At 42.1% G+C, this 18,266-nt stretch overlaps 1 protein-coding gene across 12 annotated transcripts in view; it reads right to left on the reverse strand.

Annotated features, from left to right (window-relative positions):
• Positions 1–18,266, reverse strand: part of MAPKAP1 (MAPK associated protein 1) — a 171,207-nt gene that overhangs the window by 61,012 nt on the left and 91,929 nt on the right. For all 12 annotated transcript variants that reach the window (XM_075905711.1, XM_075905714.1, XM_075905710.1 and 9 more), the window contains 2 exons: positions 17,915–18,091; positions 5,647–5,756 (listed from right to left, as the gene is read on the reverse strand). In XM_075905711.1, the coding sequence (XP_075761826.1) occupies positions 5,647–5,756; positions 17,915–18,091 (287 nt within the window). The remainder of the gene's footprint in view (positions 1–5,646; positions 5,757–17,914; positions 18,092–18,266) is intronic.

Genomic DNA, 18,266 nt, shown 5'->3' on the forward strand with positions numbered 1-18,266 from the left:
CTGGTCTACAAACCAACTTGAACTGAAATAAGTAAATCTGTTATTATTAAAGCCTTTTGTTATTTTGGTGCAAATCTGTGTGTGGAAACTTATTTTGCATTAAAAATACCCCATTTCAATTTTGTTTAAATTGGTGAATTGAAATGGAATTAAAAAGTCTCAGGGGGGAGCCATGTTAGGTGGCAACTTTAAAAACGAGTGGTCCTGTTGCACCCGAGAGACTAACCAAAGTAAACAGAGTGACATGAGCTTGCGTGGGCAAAACGCACTTCCTCAGAGGAACTGACTCAGGTTCATCTCCTCTGAAGTGGGCTGTGACCACAAAAGCTCATGATTCTCTCTACTTGGGTTAGTCTCTATGGTGCCACAGGAGCACTCGTTTTTCAAATGGCATTAGTTATTCCAGTGCAACCTGGTGTGTAGACCAGCCCTTAGCAAGGTGGTTGAAAAATAAACTAGACTAGTGGTTCCCAAATTGTAAGGCTTGCCTGAGGTGCGTGGCGGGGAGTGGGCCAGCCAGCACAGGAGGGAATGGGGGAGGGAGCACCATCCAGACTTGTTCTGCCCCCAGCCCAGCTCCACTCTTCTCCCACTCCAGCCCTCCTAGGCCACCTCTAGCTCCTCCCCCACCTTCAGTTCAGTCCCTACCTGCACATACAGCCCAAATTCATCTGCCAAGCCTACTGTGCGGTAATGGGGGGGGGGGGGGGAGAGTGGGAAAGGGGTGTAGGATTCCATGACTGGTAAGGGGGTAGGGGCACAACAGGAAAAGTCTGGGCAGTACTAAACTAAAATTACGTTAAGGAATAAAAGCTTCCAACTATTGTTCTAGTCTTGGGCCTATGTTTAAATAAATCTAGCAAAAGAGCTGTGTACATGAGACACTCGGACTGGAGAGGATGGCTGTGCTGGTTTCTAAACTAAAAGAGGTGGATGTTCTCAGCTCAAGTCTTTGGTGTTTGCCCTAGGGATGTTAAACTTAATCAACTAATCAATGGATTTTCCTGATGGCTCTTAATACATCTAAAGCACAGCTGGGGGGGGGGGGGGGGGGAGGACCCAGCACAAGCCAGGAATCAGCTATCCCGGCTCATACTATCCCCCCCTCCCCTGCTGCGCTTCTGATTTTTAAATGTATTAAGAGCCAGCAGGCTCTTAATACATTTAAAAAGCAAAGGTGCAGCATCTGGGACAGGATGCGAGCTGGGAATCAGCTGCTTCTTGGCTAACGCCTGTCCAAGCTACAGCCCTGCCTCCCCTTTCCCCCATGGAGACGGTGCTGGGAGGAACCAGTTTTTAAGAGGCTACCTGACAGGCTTAAATGAAAATTATTAAGGAAATCCAAGTGGGTGCTTCGTAATTCTTCAATACATAGCTTTCCCTAACAGGAAGCCTCAACACGGTGAAAGGAAAGAGGCATACCGACTGAGATGTGACTAATAAGACCACATAGTTGTAGCCTAATGCTTTATTACTTGGGTTGTGTGAGTATTACATTTGTCAATAGCTTCATTTAGTAAGACAAAAGCATGCATTCTGACTAGACAGCAACATCTTTAGGTCACAGGCTAGTCCTTTGCTGTGTATTCTGCCCAACACACTGGGTGCTATAAATAAGTCATCAAAAATGAAAAGCGAAAATAAACCCATAAACTGAATGAAGGTATGCATTTTTACTAGTTTAATTGAGGTTAGGAGTGATCCCTTTCTCTAAAAAGACAACACCGCTTTTATTTTTTTTTACTAAAAGCATATATTTATAGAAAACTTTTGAAAGGCCACTACTTAGTCACCATACTCTGTCTTCTTATGCAAGTATTTTCATAACAGCTACATTTTGATGAATGTCAGATTTTAGAAAGATCTATTCCAATATAATTAAAATGTTTTTCCATTTCTTTCAGAGTATTTTCCATGAAATAAAGGTCATTACCCACATATATATCCATTTATTGACCCATGATTTCATACACTCAAATATCTCACAATTAAATTGGAGGCCAAAGTCTTATTCCGCTTCAGTCTCATTAGCAAATGTAATTTGAAATAAATGTGTTCATAACATGTTTATAGATGTGATTCGTTTAACATATACTCCTGTGTTAATATCAGTGCATATATTAAAATACAACTTTCATAAAGCAGAAATCTGAGCTATCATTTGTCACTACAAACTCTGCCTGTCGTTATCAACCCCCTGCTTCAGGAGGTTGGTAAAGTTGGTAGTGACAAGGCCAGTAATGGTATTTTTACACAAGAGTCAAAAATGGAGCCACGCAGAAGGTCACTGATTCACAGAGGTCACCTCAGCGGAGAGATTTTAATGAACTAATGCCTTAAACCAACAGCCACCTGCAAATTACAGTTAGTAAAATCCAGGAATATTTGTTCTGAATGGGTAATGAAAGTATTCTTCAAATTACCAACAGAAACCAAAACGTTACAGAAAAGTAATTCAGGAACTAAACTTAACTCTTCTATCTTTGGAATGTCCACTTCTTGGTCATATTACAGCCATTCAATAATCTCTCTTCCATCTGAAATATGCCACTAAACTTTCCACCTTTTCATGAATGCAGGATGATTGAAATTGTCATGCAAGTCAGTAATAACATGGAAATTTAGAGAGAAACTTTTGATAAGGAACTTAAAAATGCGTGGAGCCTTAGCAGTATTTCAACAAATAAACTCTTTTTAAAACAAGGGATTGCACTGAAAGGAGGGGCTTGCTGAACCGCTGGGGGAAATGTTTTTCTTAAATTAAATTCTATCATCAGCTTTTACTGAAAACTGACACGTAACAATCAGTCCCTTCTAAGCTGAGCGCTTTGGCAGCCATCCAGGATCGAGTCAAATGCCGCCCAGCTGATTAGCAGAGCACCCACAGGTGACAGCGTGTTTCTATTGGTGGTGTACAACTGCACTTGCCATGGTACACAACAAAATTTATTCCACACATGAATGGAAACATTAAAGGGAACACTAATCACAATCTTCTATGTAAGACTGAACTCATATACACACAGCATCTTACTGTGTTGACAGTTTATGAGCTTAAATTCCATTTATTCTGTGTCTTCAAGAGAAAATATCAGAGCTACATTCACTCAAACTGAAAAATCTGGTGTCAGAGAAAGAGTAAATTCTAAATCTTTTTCTGCTCCATCGTAGCTGATCCCAATACATCTTTGTTGATCCCCAAAGCAATCTGAGTTCTACTGCCCTGTAATCTTAGCTGCCTTCGCCTTCCCAGTGCTAACAGCACAGTGGCCATGAGTGACGTGTTTTTGATCAAGAGGGAAGTGCAAGAGGCTCAGACAGAGCAGATGGCTGATAGTTTGCAATACTGAGCTGTTTCAAAGACTATATTGGCAAGATAAAGAGAAATCTGTTAGCTGACAAGCTGCAGTGTTGAGCAGGGCTGGAAGTACAACACTAATACTTAATAAAAATAAGTATATTGTATTATTTCATATATTGGTGTATTAATAATCTAATACCCCAGTAGAGGAGTCCCTTAAACTAAGCAACTCTATCACGGTGTTTTGAACTAAGGCTAGATACGTAACGACATGTTTTTAAAATAGAGCAAAATAAATGCATTTATGGAGCTCAGCACAGTCCAAGAGAGAATGAGGATCTGCTTCATGAAGTTTACAATCTTGGGCTCTAGTACTGGAAATACTTACGCACACGCCTACCTTTAAATTGTGCTGATGTCAATGGAACTATTTAGGTGATTAAAAATGAGTCTGCGTAGAAGTATTTTCAGAATCAGCACCTACTATAGACCTGGCTGACACACAAATACACTGGATGAGGACGTGTGGCAGTTCACGTGAATAAAAGTTGTATTTATAAGAAATGCACATTCAAACTAGTTGCTATGTACTTCTCAAGCCTCATAAATTTAATATACCTATTTCAGAATAGCATAATACTTTGCAATACGTGCATCTAAGTGGTTTCAAGGTTTACAATTTATATGCTGAGGTATCATGACAAGAGAATCAAAGTCTTAGAGGAAGGAAAAAAACTCCCTTTTTGGAACTATGGAACCTAAGTAGCAGAATTAAGGCAAAACCTGATTTCAAATAGAAAAAAGAGCAGTACTTAATACATGGGGTTGGACAGCAATGTAGCCACCCTTCTATTAGGGGAGAAATATGACCCCCAGCAAATACACAGAAGTTACCCAAAAAATGAACAAAAGAGATGTTTGAAAAAAAAGCAGGGCACCATTCATCGCAGCTAACGACTTGTTCATTATGAGTGATGATGGATAAAGACTTCTCACGCTGAGATGAAATCAAGATTTATATGCATTGTTTCCTCTCCCAACTTGTGGGAAGATCATCATCATTTAATTCTATCTCTGCGGCCAGTGATGGGCATCCAGAGAGCTGGTTATCAAACGGCGCAGTCAGCTGGCAAAAGCCGAAACGTGCAGTTGGCACATCTGGACCAAGCCGCCACAGCTGAGGGTGAACAATGACTCCTGGCAAGCAGCCAAATTGCTTGCAGACGCTAGCAGGTCTCATCTACAACCGCCCCTACCAGCATCTCTCTCTCGCTCTCTTTTTACGAGAATCAGATTTTCATTGCTTCATTCAATTGCTCTCCTCTGCCATTTTTTACAGCTCTTATCGTTCCCTTGGAATATGGCCTTGAGACAGCTCATCCGTGTCCTTCACTGTGTTATCTCTCCTAACTTTTATTAAAACTTCAGCTTTCATCTGAAGATAGCTAATTAAATCTGTGACAGATTATACACTCGTTTAAAAGAAAACTGCACCAAACTACTTTCTCTAAACAGAAAAAGGTTTATTTTATTTTCACATACTTAAAACTAAGGGTTCTATAAGGAGGTTTCATTCATTTACAAAGCCAAGATACTGATCTCTACTGAGTATATAGATAGGTTTATATTAAAGTTCTCTGTGGCATGACAAGACTCAGGGCAATTTCTCACAATAATTATTTCTTGCTGCTGGACAGATTTCTCAGCCTTGTACTTTAAAAATATCTCAACTAATATATATGTGAATGTATATTTATAGTCACGGAAAGCATTGTTTTGCAGTACAGTGAGAGAATTACCTATTTTCTTCTGTCCTACTTTCAGTATATCCAAGCTAGTTATAAGAGCAACAGTATTTTGATAGTATTGCAAAAAGTTAATTCTTCCATTATTTCTACCCTAGTTACAATCTGCTGTATTTTTAGGACTTGTTTTAAGTCACATTAAATATCTGTGCCTGACATAAGAAAAGTAAGAAGCAAAGGTATGATCATGTTTCTAGTTCGTTTCATGGTACCACTGGTGTTTAATGCAAGTGTCTTTGCCATAACATACAAACATTACTGATACCACCTATATGGCTTTTGCAAGAAACACTGTCTAATTCTCTCACTGCAAGCATTTTCCAGTAGCATCTGAAAAGCTTTTGTTCCTTTCTGTATCCACTTGTGAACAGAGCAGTTTTGAAGCTGTGCTAAAAATCACAATATTAACTGAACAAAAATTTATATTTTGCAGGACAGTTACAAGAAATAGATTTACGGGGGTTGGGGGGGGGGAGGGAAGAGGTGGAGAAATACTCATGACAAAACATCTCTTTACAGAAAGCAAAATAAGTATCCCACCTGAACCCCTCTGCGATCCCTTTCTCCGCTTTAAGGCCTTTTGTAAGATATCCTTCATGGTGACCTTCATACTGTCCACCTGAATAAGTGAGAATCCATGAGCAGCATTTCTGAAAGACACACACACACACACGCACCCCTTGTTATTACAAAACAGTCACTGTAACAGTTTTTTGCAATCCTTACTGCACGTAAGGGTAGTGAGCAAAATATCTACTGGGTGTACCAATGAACTAACCAGAAAGGTTAACATCCTTGTAACACAACCAGAGAGGTTAAGCAAGCTCCAGAGAGAAAAGTGAGAAAGCTCTGGGTACCCAAATTCATCATCTTTATTTCAGATCACTTTGTGTTTGACCTTAAGAAAGGGAATCGAGTGAACCGAGATGCAGAACTCCTTGATTTCTCATTGCTAGTCAAAGCGTGCTGGGTGCCTCAGACTACACAGGGGCTGGCCCCTCGCTCAGACCGCTTGCCATCTCTCTTTCATACAGGATGCAACCAATGAGCAACGAAAGAGCTGAGAGGGAAAACCAAGGGCTCAGCTTTGTAGTCAGGAACAGGAATGTCTCTGCTGCTTGGTTCTTGTGAGCATTGGGACACAAATTTGGAAGAGGGATTTTAGTGAAAACAGGTTAATTCGCTGGGCTCTTGGCGCCACTCTGAGCATGGAGTATGGCAAGAGAAGAAGGGACGCTGATGGTGGAGAAGATGGTAATGTCATGAGAGGTGCCTGGCCGGTAAGTCAGTAAATTTTGCCCCTTGGACCTTGCTGTCAATCTCTGCTTGTGTCAGCAGATGTCACTGAAGGAAACTTTGCAAATATCTGGGCACACATAGGCAAAGAGCTGCACTGTGAGGAAGAAACTTATTCCATGAGGCAATTTAGACAAGAGAGGGAGGAGTTCTCTCTGGGGCTACTCAACATTATAATAAGGAAACACCATTCTAGATGAACAGCATAGAAGGAATATTTTAAAACTAACGGGCAGCCAAAAACCACCCCATCCAGAGTCAGGTCATTATCAACAGGGCCAAACCGAGCGCTATGGGATGACACTACCTCTGGGGAGAAATCAGTTCCCGTTACTGTAGAAGCCCTATCCTATGCTGCAAAACAGCCTAGTAGGATCACTGAGAACTTTTGCTCATCTCACACTATTTCACAACCACAGCTGCACTCGGAGACCGACCCAGCCCAGAATGAGCATGCCCACGTCTGTAATGAGACCAGTCCCTCAGGTTTGGAATCCACGTATACTGCTCTTACAACAAACATAACAAATGTGGCCAAGCATGGTCTCTCTTCCCATGTCACCCTACAAAGTAAGGCGTGGAAGTGGGGAAATACCTCATTACACAGAAATTAACATATCTGATTAGATCAGCACAGTAGCCCAGTAGCCCCTCTCTGACAGTGGCCAGTACCAGAGGCTGCAGATGAGGCGCAAGAAACCCTACAGTGGATAAGTATGGAATAACCTACCAATGTAGGGGAAGTTCTTTTTAAATCCAGGCAGTTACTGGGATGGCTTATGCACTGGAGCATGTGGGTTCATATCCACTGTACATCAGACTACATTAAAAACCTGCTTCTGAGAATCTTCTCATTAGCCACGTAAAATGTCTAAGTCTCTGTGGAATTCTAAGAGGCTCTTGACCTAAGTGAAGCCCTGTGGCAGCCAGTTTCAAAATTGTGTTATGTAAAACTATGTCCTTTTAATCAGCTTTAAATTCGTTACCTGCCCATTTCATTTCATAACAAAAGAACAAAGGGAGGGGGACAGTGTAAACAGGAGTGTTACATTTACCTTCTCTATACCATTCCTTATTGTATATAACTATCCTCTCTGAACAGTCTTAATCTTTTCAATCTACCCTTTTTTCAGTGCCTCTTAAAGTTTGTTCCTCTTCTATTGGTGCTGTATGGAGTGAGCAGAATTGAATACAGCAGGCAAAATGAGGGAGAATTCTGTACCATCATACCAGAATTCTGTACCATCATAGAATTTTCAGCCTTAAAACAGCCTAACATTTTGCTTGCTTTTTGGTTGCTGCCACATACCGAGCAGAGGTTTTCACTAAATTTAAAACCCTGCAATGCACGTGACTAATTCAAGCTATTCCTTTCAATGCACACTACAGTTATCCACACAACATTGTGCAGCCCGTTTGCCTAGCTTTGTTAGACCCCTCCCACAAGTTCCTCACAGTTCTCTCTCGTTTGGATTTATCTACTGAGGAAAGCTTTGTGGTTTTTCTGGTTAAAAGCTGGAGTATGTGCCAAAACACTACAATTCTAGGAACGGAAACTCCTTTTACATTTCTAAATTATCTGGCGTGTGCTAGCGATATGCTGCAAAAGGAGGCTGTAGAGCATTTTAAAGCAATAAGGCTGATGAACACTCCAATGGAGAGGTGAAAATTCTGTCCTGCATGAGGGGTCTGTTGTTCAGATACGTCATACAACATTCCATAGTACAGAAAGAACCTCTAAGCAAATCAAAACATTAAAAAAAATGGGGAAAAACGAGTTCAAAATAAAAGTTAAAAAAAAGGTCAGGGACATGACCAGTCTTGTGGACTTAAATTTTTTTTTAAATGTGTTCTCATAAGCAAACTAAAGTCTTCAATCTAAGTGAAGAAGAAATCAAGCTGCCTGCTGGGAGTGAAATAAGCAACGGCAACTAAACACTGATGCCCTGATTTGAGTTTGCTAGTTCTAAGATCTCTCTGGTTCTCCCTAAAATGGAAAACAGACTTTTAATTCTTGTCACTTCAGCTGTTAAAAAGTAAAATCTGTTGTTGATCCTGCTAGTGTTTCAGTCCAGTTTAACTTGGTCAAGTCTTTCCTTTCGAGCAGCTGGCCTGAGAACTGTCAAAGTAATTTTACTGAACATTCTCTTACTAAATCATGGCAGAACCACAGCCATTCTTTGCCTCAAAAGCTGGATCCCATCCCAGAACAATCTTTAAAAGTTTATTTTACTGATCAAAGCAAAAGAAGAGAGCCCTCTCTGTTTTACTATATTTAGTGAGCTATTCAGTGAGTGAGACCTTGGCAAGAGCCATGAAATGTAAAGCGCACCCCACATTTGTAAACTTTTGGATATTTGCTATGGAATAATGCCAAAGATGATTGAAATGCCACTCGCAGCTCAGACTTACTAGTATTTTCTTGCTTTGTTTTAGTGAAATAAAAGACCATTGCTCTTCTCTGACAATATACAGTAAAACCTCAATGGCCCATGATCGTAGGCAGTGAAACCACAGATCTCTGCCGCCAACTTGGGGCGAGGCCAGTGTGTCACGCCACGATTCCCATGCACCAGTGGAAGAGAAGCATGATCCCTTTCCACTGTCACTCTCAGGCTGTGGAAAAGCACTGCCCCTTCCACCTGGCTGGTGATACGGGGACTCATCCCCACAGCCACGCTTGCTGGCCAGCACACTTTGCCACTCTCTTCCACCTGAGCAGAAGAGGTGCTACTGTGATCGGAAATGCATTTCACGGGCTACTGCCAGGTTCTCAGTCGTTTCCGATATTGGTACCGTACATCAAGTGTCCTCGTTAATAGCTGTACCTTATCCAGCATTTGTTTAAGCAGGTGTTCCAATGACATACATTTTAACCTAACTCACTATTGCATGATACCATTATTTTAAACCAAGGAAATTATCTTTAAGCTGCTAGAAAACATGGGGCAGGCAAAGAGAGACTATTCTATCAATTAAAAGTACCTTTAGCAACCACAGAGCCAAAGAAATTCCGTAGACTGTATTTTTCTGTCGTTTTACGAAATCATACCCAGGTGACAAGGTTAAATCAAGCAAAGGAAATCCCTGGCACTTATCATCCACAGGCATTACTGATAAATTGTGCAGTGGAGGAATAAAGGATTACCTTCTGTATTTTTTCATTACACTTTTCTTTTGTTACAGAATACATAAATCCATTGTGGCACAATGCAATATGTATCATCGTGCTACACCTGTGGACGTTTCATAACGGCTGCCATGTCTGTGCAGTCAGGAATGATAAGTGAACCCCCCGTGAATGTTAATGATAGTGATCATTCCGAGGTAACTTGGCTTTCCATCTTCCTTTACAGCCTGAGCGCGGAAGCCAGGGTGGCAAGGTTCAGGCGAGGAAAATGGAAACAAGAAGAAAGGCAAAAGCTTCAAAGCTTGCACTGTTGATTTTTGGGGGAAGAGGCGGGGGATTTATATATTATCTTACCCTTGGGCTCAGTTCAGGTACATAAAGTAACAGCGAGGAAAGGAGGAAAGCCTTCTGTCCTCAACATTAAGGGTAAACTTTTCCATCTACTTTATCTCTCTCATGTAGAAACAACTTTTGTTCTATTCTGAGGTGGAATCTATAGCACTTAAGGTTGAAATGACTGGAGATGACTCAATGTTTTCCAGGGGAAGAGCATGAAATCAAAGTTGATGCTAAAAATCCCAGTTGATGCACTGTTCTTAACTGAGGATGGGCAGTTGCTTAGATAAAGTGCACTATAATGTGAATCATAACGACTCTGTTCACCTACATTTAGCTCTGCCTCTAAAATGCCTCACTTTTGTGGGTCTAAAGTAAGTCTCCTGTGACTTGTATGTGCTTTTGGGGCTGATTGCCATATTATGACACTTTACATTAGCCTTTATACATTTGCACTTTACATGTGTGATAAAATACACTTTGTAGCTAATGCGCATGGCCATGAAAACTGAGGATAGGTCTATTGGGGAACGATGCTTAGCCTCAGAATTGCATTTGTAAGGGCACCACACTGAAGCCTTCCTACGCTTTGACTGTTTCCAATCTGACTCTCCCAGGTATGGAGCTAGTGCAACTCTGAAAACATAAATCCATAACGATCAAAGCAATTTAAACAACACAGGAAAATAAAGCGTGCTCCAGGCTAGAGGCCTTGTGTGCCAAATTCCATTTAGGAGCCAAATGGCAGTAGAGTCTCCCACTCCTGAACAATGCCATTAGTCACAGTGTGTCAAGCTGCGACAATAACATTTTCAGGAAGACCAAAGCCTAATGGGTAGTATCAGAATTACTTTAAATAACTTTGGCTCACTGGCAGTGAGTCTTTCAGGTATTACTTCATCGGCAAACACAAGTTCACATTCAGATGAATGCAGAGCTTTGTTTGACTCCACCTGACACAGTCTAATCGACATCAAGGCTGATTGTTTGAGAATGCAGTGTTTGACATCAGACAAAGGATTCCTTTCCATAACACTTTCCAAAAACATAACTTGCTAGACTAATGGGCAGTTAGAAGCCACTTCTCCTTGTGTAACTTTGCCAGAGTCCTTGGAACTTGCCAAATTCGGTCATGCCTGCTTAGCTTGCTCGACTGATTGTGCCAGAAAAGAAAATAAGACACAGATGTATTTGAGCTCTTCGAGATGCCAGTAAGAGAGACAGCTAATGGCTTCATTTCGACCCTCCCCTACCAGCTGGGCACAGGTGGGGGCGTAATGAGGCCCCTCTCCCTAATCAAACTCAATTATTTACTACTCTGTACAACCACAAAGACGTTTACATTCAGCTAAGGACATAAAACAAACCGTGGGCTACTTCCAACCACTGCCACTGGGTACTTATAACAAACTCAAGTGGCTAAGCATTTGCCTTGGCAAAGAGTTTAAGTGTATGAAGTTCTGCAAACTGTTTCTGCTCAGATATGTTCTGCTGAAATGGGGTCCCTGGCAAGGTCCCATAACTGTCGGCTCAGTGAAATGCATACCATTGGAGAATGTTCTCAACATACCACATGGGCAAGATCTTGAAATCAAACGCCACGTTTCATCATGAAGCTTCTTAGATGCATCACATTTTTTTTAACCAGTAAGCGATACAGTTTTAATAAACATGGTAAGTCAGTAGTCTGACATGGCAGCAACTGAGAATACTTTAATGTGAAGAGAGAGAGACAAAAGAAAAAATACAATTATATGAACTAACAGAACAGAAAAGGAAAGATGCAGAATCTAAATTAAATCCCTTTAAAAAATAAGAAACACTACATATATCTAGACAGAAGACATGCAACAAATGAAAAGATCAGAATTTTAGATCTGAGAAAGCACAAAATAATTCTAATTTTAATCTTCAATCTTTGACAATAGTTGAAAAGCTTCAGAAGGGTAGCCGATTTGTAAGTAATTTCACAAATCATTACACCTCCCCCCAACCCTCCCCCCCCCCCCCCCGCCCAGTATTACCTATAATAAAAAGCTTTGCACTTTTTGCTTACAGAAATATAGCTCAATGATGGTTATAACATTTTGATAATCTTTTCCATCTTAAATGAGATTTCTCTTGGGTAATTTGTCAACCCAAATCCTTGTTCAACTGAACACCACGCAGACATTTGCTTATTGGGAAAGTTGCTAGCAATGACAGATAGAAATTACTAGTTTTGTTTATTTCCTGTTAGTCCAGAAGTCCCAGTCTCTATAAAAATTAGCTACCCGTGTAAGCCAAGTTCCTAAGGCAGGAATGGGCAAACTGCTGCCTGCTGGCTGCAAGTGGTCCATCCGCTGTTTTAATCTGGCCCGCAAGCTTCTGGGGAGTGCAGGGTTTGGAGCTTGCCCTTCTCTGCGTGGCTCCTGGAGGCAGCAACATGTCCCCCCTCCAACTCCTATGTGTAAGGGCCACCAGAAGACTGTGCGCTGCCTCCGCCCTAAGCACCGCCCCCAGAGCTCCCACTGGCTGGGAACTGTGGCCAATGGGAGCTGCAAGGGTGGTGCTTGCAGGGAGGTGGGCAGGGGCAGTATTGGTGTGTAGGAGCCAGCCAGAAAGGGAACATGTTGCTGCTTCTGGGAGCTCCCTGAGGAGTTAAGTGCAGCCTGGAGCCTGCACTTTCCCCCGCACTTCCAACTCCCTGTCCCACTCTTGAGTCCCCTCCTGTCCTCCAAACCCCTCGCCCCAGCCCAGAACCTGCTCCTGTACCCCAAAACTCATCTCCAGTCCCACCCCAGAGCCTACACCCTACTCAGTGACTTCTCCTGTCCCACCCTGCCCCCACACTCCAACCCCTGCCCCAGCCTGAAGCTCACTCCCACACCCTGAACTCCTCATTTATAGCCCCACTTCATAGCCCACAGCCCCGGGCAGAACCCTCACCCCCTCCAACTCCACTGACTGCGCATTTATGGCCTTCCATACCATTTCCATACCCTATGTGGCTCTCGGGCCAAAACGCTTGCCCACCCGTCTTAAGCCACCAAGAGAAACTCACAGTTAATGGGAAGGTTCTGGTAACATGGAAGAATTGACCAAGTAAGGATGGTTTGATTTCTTAAAAAGACGTCTCTTTCATAGCTACTCGCCAGTCATACGAACTTGGGAACTCCCCCAGTCTTTAGGCCTCTCCATTTCACAATCAGGAGTATTTGTAATGGGTGTCACTGACATTAGAACGGTGGTTTAGTTATTGGCTGGTTCCAAACCAAGGCAGTGGGTACAGATTTCTAGAGGGCACAGGCCGTTTTTGAAAAATTAATCCAAAGGAACCTGGTCATAGCTACAGTTCCAGTTTTCTTGCTCAGCGAAGACCCAGTGTCAGGATGTATCAGAGTATTCCCTAAAGGGAACCGCTTTGAGTGGGCTTGTCATTACGCCATCTACAATTTGGAGCTGCTGGTCCACCTTGCTTAACTGGTCTACCTAATAGCCAGAGAAAACTATTCACTTGACTATGGCTAGTCTCCCTGAGCAAGCAGTAAAGTATTTACTGCCATGGGACCTGACTGGATCTCCAGCTCGAAGCGCTGACCTCAACCTATCTACTTTGATTTTCCCCTCTTCCTCCTGCAGCAGCATGGGGGCAAGAGTCAGTTGCCTGCCAGCACTTTCTCCTGGCCCAGGTGCTGTGGGATCCAAAAGCCACACAGCAAGTGGCCTGGATGAGCAAGTGTCCGTGCTCACTGGCCTCCAACATGCGGCCATTCCTGTAGAGCCTGCTAGGGGCAGGGCTTTGCGGAAAGAGGAGATGGGAGGTCTCTAGGGCAGCCATGGAGAATGCGTCCTAGCAGAGCCACTGTGGAAACCCTGCCACTTGGGGCAGGTCCCAATGCTCAATGTTTGGGGGCAGGCCTAATGCCCAATAGGTCTACGGCCCATCCCCATTAAAGAGATTAGGGAGCTGGGGGGCGGGAATAAATAAAATAAAAAAAATCAAACCAAAAAAATACAAAATTTGATTTTTTGTAAATGTACAATGTTGCTAGTTATTTACCTTCTCCCCGTTTTACACACTTCTGTGGCTAGCCGAAGTTTGTATTTGTTCCTTTAATGTCCAAATTGTTAGTAAAATCTGAAATTCTACCGAGAAATTAATTCATCTACTAAAGTTTCACATTTAAAATGCACCTCTGTGCTGCAAGCGACGAGTCTAGTGCCTTCCATAACACCCCCACTGCAAGAGCCACCTCAAACAGAGCTGATAAGTTAACAGCCCCCTTAATAAACTGAACTTCAATCCGGCACTGGAAACCATTTGGCTTGGCTCTGCTCCATCCTTAGATTTTGCAGTTCTCAATCAGTGGGCTACATGGTCTTAAATCACAGAGGTACTTTTAAAACCCCATCCTCAGGCACTGAAATGTGGGTTTAGGGGCCTATCTATAGGTGTCTAATTTGGAAAATTTGGTTTGGTGGGTTTAAGAGACTTCTCATTACTTTGTTCATGTGCTGAAAACTTAAGTAACATTTCACTGATAACACCAAAACAATTTTATTTTGGGATGAGGATGTCTTCGCTGCTAAGATAAAATATTTTAACAATAAAATTTTACCCCTTGATCCTGCAAATACTTCAGTACATGAGTAGTCCTGAAGAAGTGAAGTTACATTCCTGCTAAAGTATTGGCAGGGGATCCAGATTTTAATTGTCAGTGTTTTGTAAAGTTAAATTAATATACACTGTCAGAAGTAGCATTTAAAAACAATAATTTAATTATAAATTTTAATCTAAAGTTCCAAGAGTACATACTTTCATATTAGTTTTACAAAAATTCAGCATGATTGAAATTATTAAAAAAAAATCAAGTGATTTAAATTACTTGAAATGTATTGAGCCATTGATCTAACTCACCTGGGTTTAAAATGGCTCTGACATGAGGAGGAATTCCATGAAGGGCTCCCCCAGGAGAGTGTCTGCCTCCATTGGACCTTTGGGTGGGTTTTACCGGAAGATGATCTCACCCATTCGTATAGGTTATGTGCTTATTAAACAAGCAGTTTCAAATCTGACGTTGTTTAAACAGGACTTCAGTTCTTTATTCAAATTTAAAGTCATCAGCAAATGGAATGAACTTCACATTTCAAAACCGGTGCTATATTTCTGTAGGTACAAAGCTTGTTCTGGCTCCATTTCAAGAGACAGACATTACAGTGTGCAAATGCACATATTTAAGATCTCTGACCTTTTAAATCTAAAAGCAGGCAACGAGGGACTTCCATCTTTTACTTCTTATTTGCTTATTTCTGTCATTTTAAACAGACAAAACTGTTCCTCTCTCCAGACAGTAACCATTGCCAAAAAAGAAATCAAGTGAGATTTACGAATTCCAAATTATGCAGACTGCATATGTTCCATTTCTATGGACAGTGACAATCTGGACCATGAAGATTGTTGCAATTATAATAGAATGAAAAGAAATCACACAGTTGCTTCTCGAAGACTCAAGCGAACAGTCCAATTATTCATTCCCTGGTCAGTTCTGGCTTTTCTTTCACTGTGCTCTTGTACAGTGGCTTTCAGTCAGGGTTCCCGGGCCCCCGTAGGGCCACATGCTGATTTCAGGGGCCTGCCAACCAGGGCCAGCAGTTGATTTGCTGGGGCCCAGGGAAGAAGACTGAAGCCCACAACCCTAAGCCCCACCACCAGGGGCTCCCGCCTGAGCATTATAGCTTTGTGAGGGCCCTTGTGGCATGGGCCACAAGCAGTTGCCCCACTTGCTACCCACTAATGCTGGCTCTGGCTTTTAGATGGAGAAAAAATGTTGTTGTGGCACAGATGGGCTGGGTGTTTTTACAGCCTGCTCGGGGGCCTCCAAAAGAAACAGAGCAGTGCACATGTTACAGCTGAGATTTGTGACAGTTCACGTAAGAGCGTACTTGTTCAGAGCGACATCGTTAACTTCAAAAGTCACATGTGAATCTGAAGTCTGCATCTACTTTTGTAACCAGTGATACCCCCAGCATTAGAGGAAAACGATGTGGTACGGTTTTTCCTGTTAAGTCATTAGGCATTTGACACCCCTTTGCAAATAGTGAGTATCACTGTTCTATAAAATAGCCAGCTGCACTTCCTGTGAACTAGTGATACCTCTTCCATACAACTGCATCAACAGAGCTCACAAATATGCCCTACCTCACCACTTGCACGAGAGCGTTCAGCCAGCAGCAGCAATAGTGCGTGTGTGCACCCACAAAGTGGAAGGGAGGAATGGTCTGAACGTGTTTAGCCCTTCTGAAAAGCAGCACAGAAAAGGGAAAAGTGCATAATTTCTGTTTAAAGCATGTTCTGGGAAAGAAAATTAGGATATGCTCTTTAAAAGGATGTTGTCTGAAAATCAAGCCATGTATTTAAGAGGAGCCTATCTTTTCAGATGTACTCCTGCACTCTATGCAAGTGCGTGAAAGCTGAAGCAAAAGAAACGAAGCAAATCATTCACCTCTTATTCCAAAGCCTATTTTGGTTTTGGATTATTTGTTGTTTTGCACTGCCCCAAGACACACAAATGAGCCATGTCAAAGAATCCTCTTCCTTCTGTGGACTCGGCAGAATGCTTAGCCTCTAGTGGATGGCTGTAGCACACGGAATATTTTACGCGAGAGCTGGAGACTCTGCCTCACAGGTGAGAAAGACCCTGCCCCTGGCTCTCGAATGGAGAGCTACCCCATCATTTTATTCTTCAAACTTGCTTTCTTTCCTACAGGATCTTGTTCATTCTCTTCATGGATACAGCCCTGAACTACTCAGTGGGGCTATGAAGCTTTTCCCTTTCAAATCCCTCCCAGAACTCAGCCATGATGCCTACAAGAAATCAGCCAACCACTGCTGCAGTGATTGCGCACACATGTTAACAGGATTTGACTATGAGGCTCGGGGAGACGTCTCCCAACAGCAAAGTACCAGAGATGGCAAACTGAGCTGCCTCCCCGTGAACATGACAGCTGCATGCAGCCTAACTAAACAGTCTAGGCAAAATTAGGGAAGTGGGTTCCACTGGCGGAGTCAATATTGGCTTACTGCATGGGATTTCTGAGAATGCTCTTTGGGGTAGGGATCCTACCTGTCAGCAAGGAACAATGCGCACAGCTGACATCACACCAAAAAGTAAGCAAACACGTAATACATCTTATCTGCATTCGGGAGAACACAACTAGAAACACCTCTTTGGCTGTGACTATGGGCCCAAAGGCAACATTTTACTGAATGAAGCATTTCCAATATTAAGGAAAAAAATCTATTATCAGTTTCTTTTTGAAGCACACAAACTTCTGCAAACAAAATGTTTGTTTTGTTTACATGTGACTTGTGATACTAACTTGATGCTGCAATGACTGACCTGCATTTGGCACTAAACATACAGCGGCTACCATGCACAGTGCTAAACAGTATTAAATTATTTCTTTCTGCAGTAAGTAAAAACTCTATGCATGACAGAGCGGGAAATAACTGTATCATTTAAGGTACTAGGCTGAGGTTGAAGTACCTACAACCAACCTATAAGTTTGGTTCTCTTATAACTACTGGTGCAGGAGAGTGTATTATTTAATTTGCAATTCAAAACACATTATATTTCAGTTATAAACAATTATTTTTCACAAAGGAGTGGTGTGTACAAACCGAATTGAATGGTGTGAACTCAAAAGTGTGAAAAATCACCCAAATATGTATTAGTAGTAGAAGCACAAAAGTGCCCAACACACCCTATGTGAATCATATTGAGTGGCTTATTTTAATATGCACTGTAAGAACCAGAAAGAGACTGTCTTTTGGATTTTAGCCATTTTGAGAAAAAGGTAAAATTGAAGGCCTGAGCCGCATTTCCTTTTTGCACGATCTATACAGGATTGTGTATTCTACTAACGAAGATTCCGAAATACACCTGAAACCTGAGTTTTGCAAAGTTCAAATACTTAAGAGCAGAGAGGACAAGAAAAACAAGCGTTTGCTAAACTCCATGCTCAGAGGTTAAGACAGTTTAGAAAGCTGGTGTCAATACTCACATTCGAACAAAGAGGGACTGTTTTGCTGCCAGGCCTGGAGAAGAGTACTTTTCAACCAGTGCCAGAGTGCTAAAGCCAAATTTGTGAATAGGCTCGTTGGAATCCAAGGGTGGAAAGTCCGTGTCAACCTCACCATCGTCCTCAGCAATATGGAGACAGTAGGCATTGACATTGTCACTGAAACAAATAAAGAGCAAGTGTATTTCAGAGGGGAAGCTACGACCCAGCCTTATTCTATGGTCTAGTGTCAGTTGCTAAAGGCTGTTTAGAACAAACCAGAAGACCTCTGTGGTGTCAAAATCAAGGCACTCTAAATATCACTGATTTACAATATTTATACACAGGTTCAAGC

Source organism: Pelodiscus sinensis, chromosome 22, assembly GCF_049634645.1.
Source record: "Pelodiscus sinensis isolate JC-2024 chromosome 22, ASM4963464v1, whole genome shotgun sequence".
Classification (NCBI taxonomy): Eukaryota; Metazoa; Chordata; order Testudines; family Trionychidae; genus Pelodiscus; species Pelodiscus sinensis.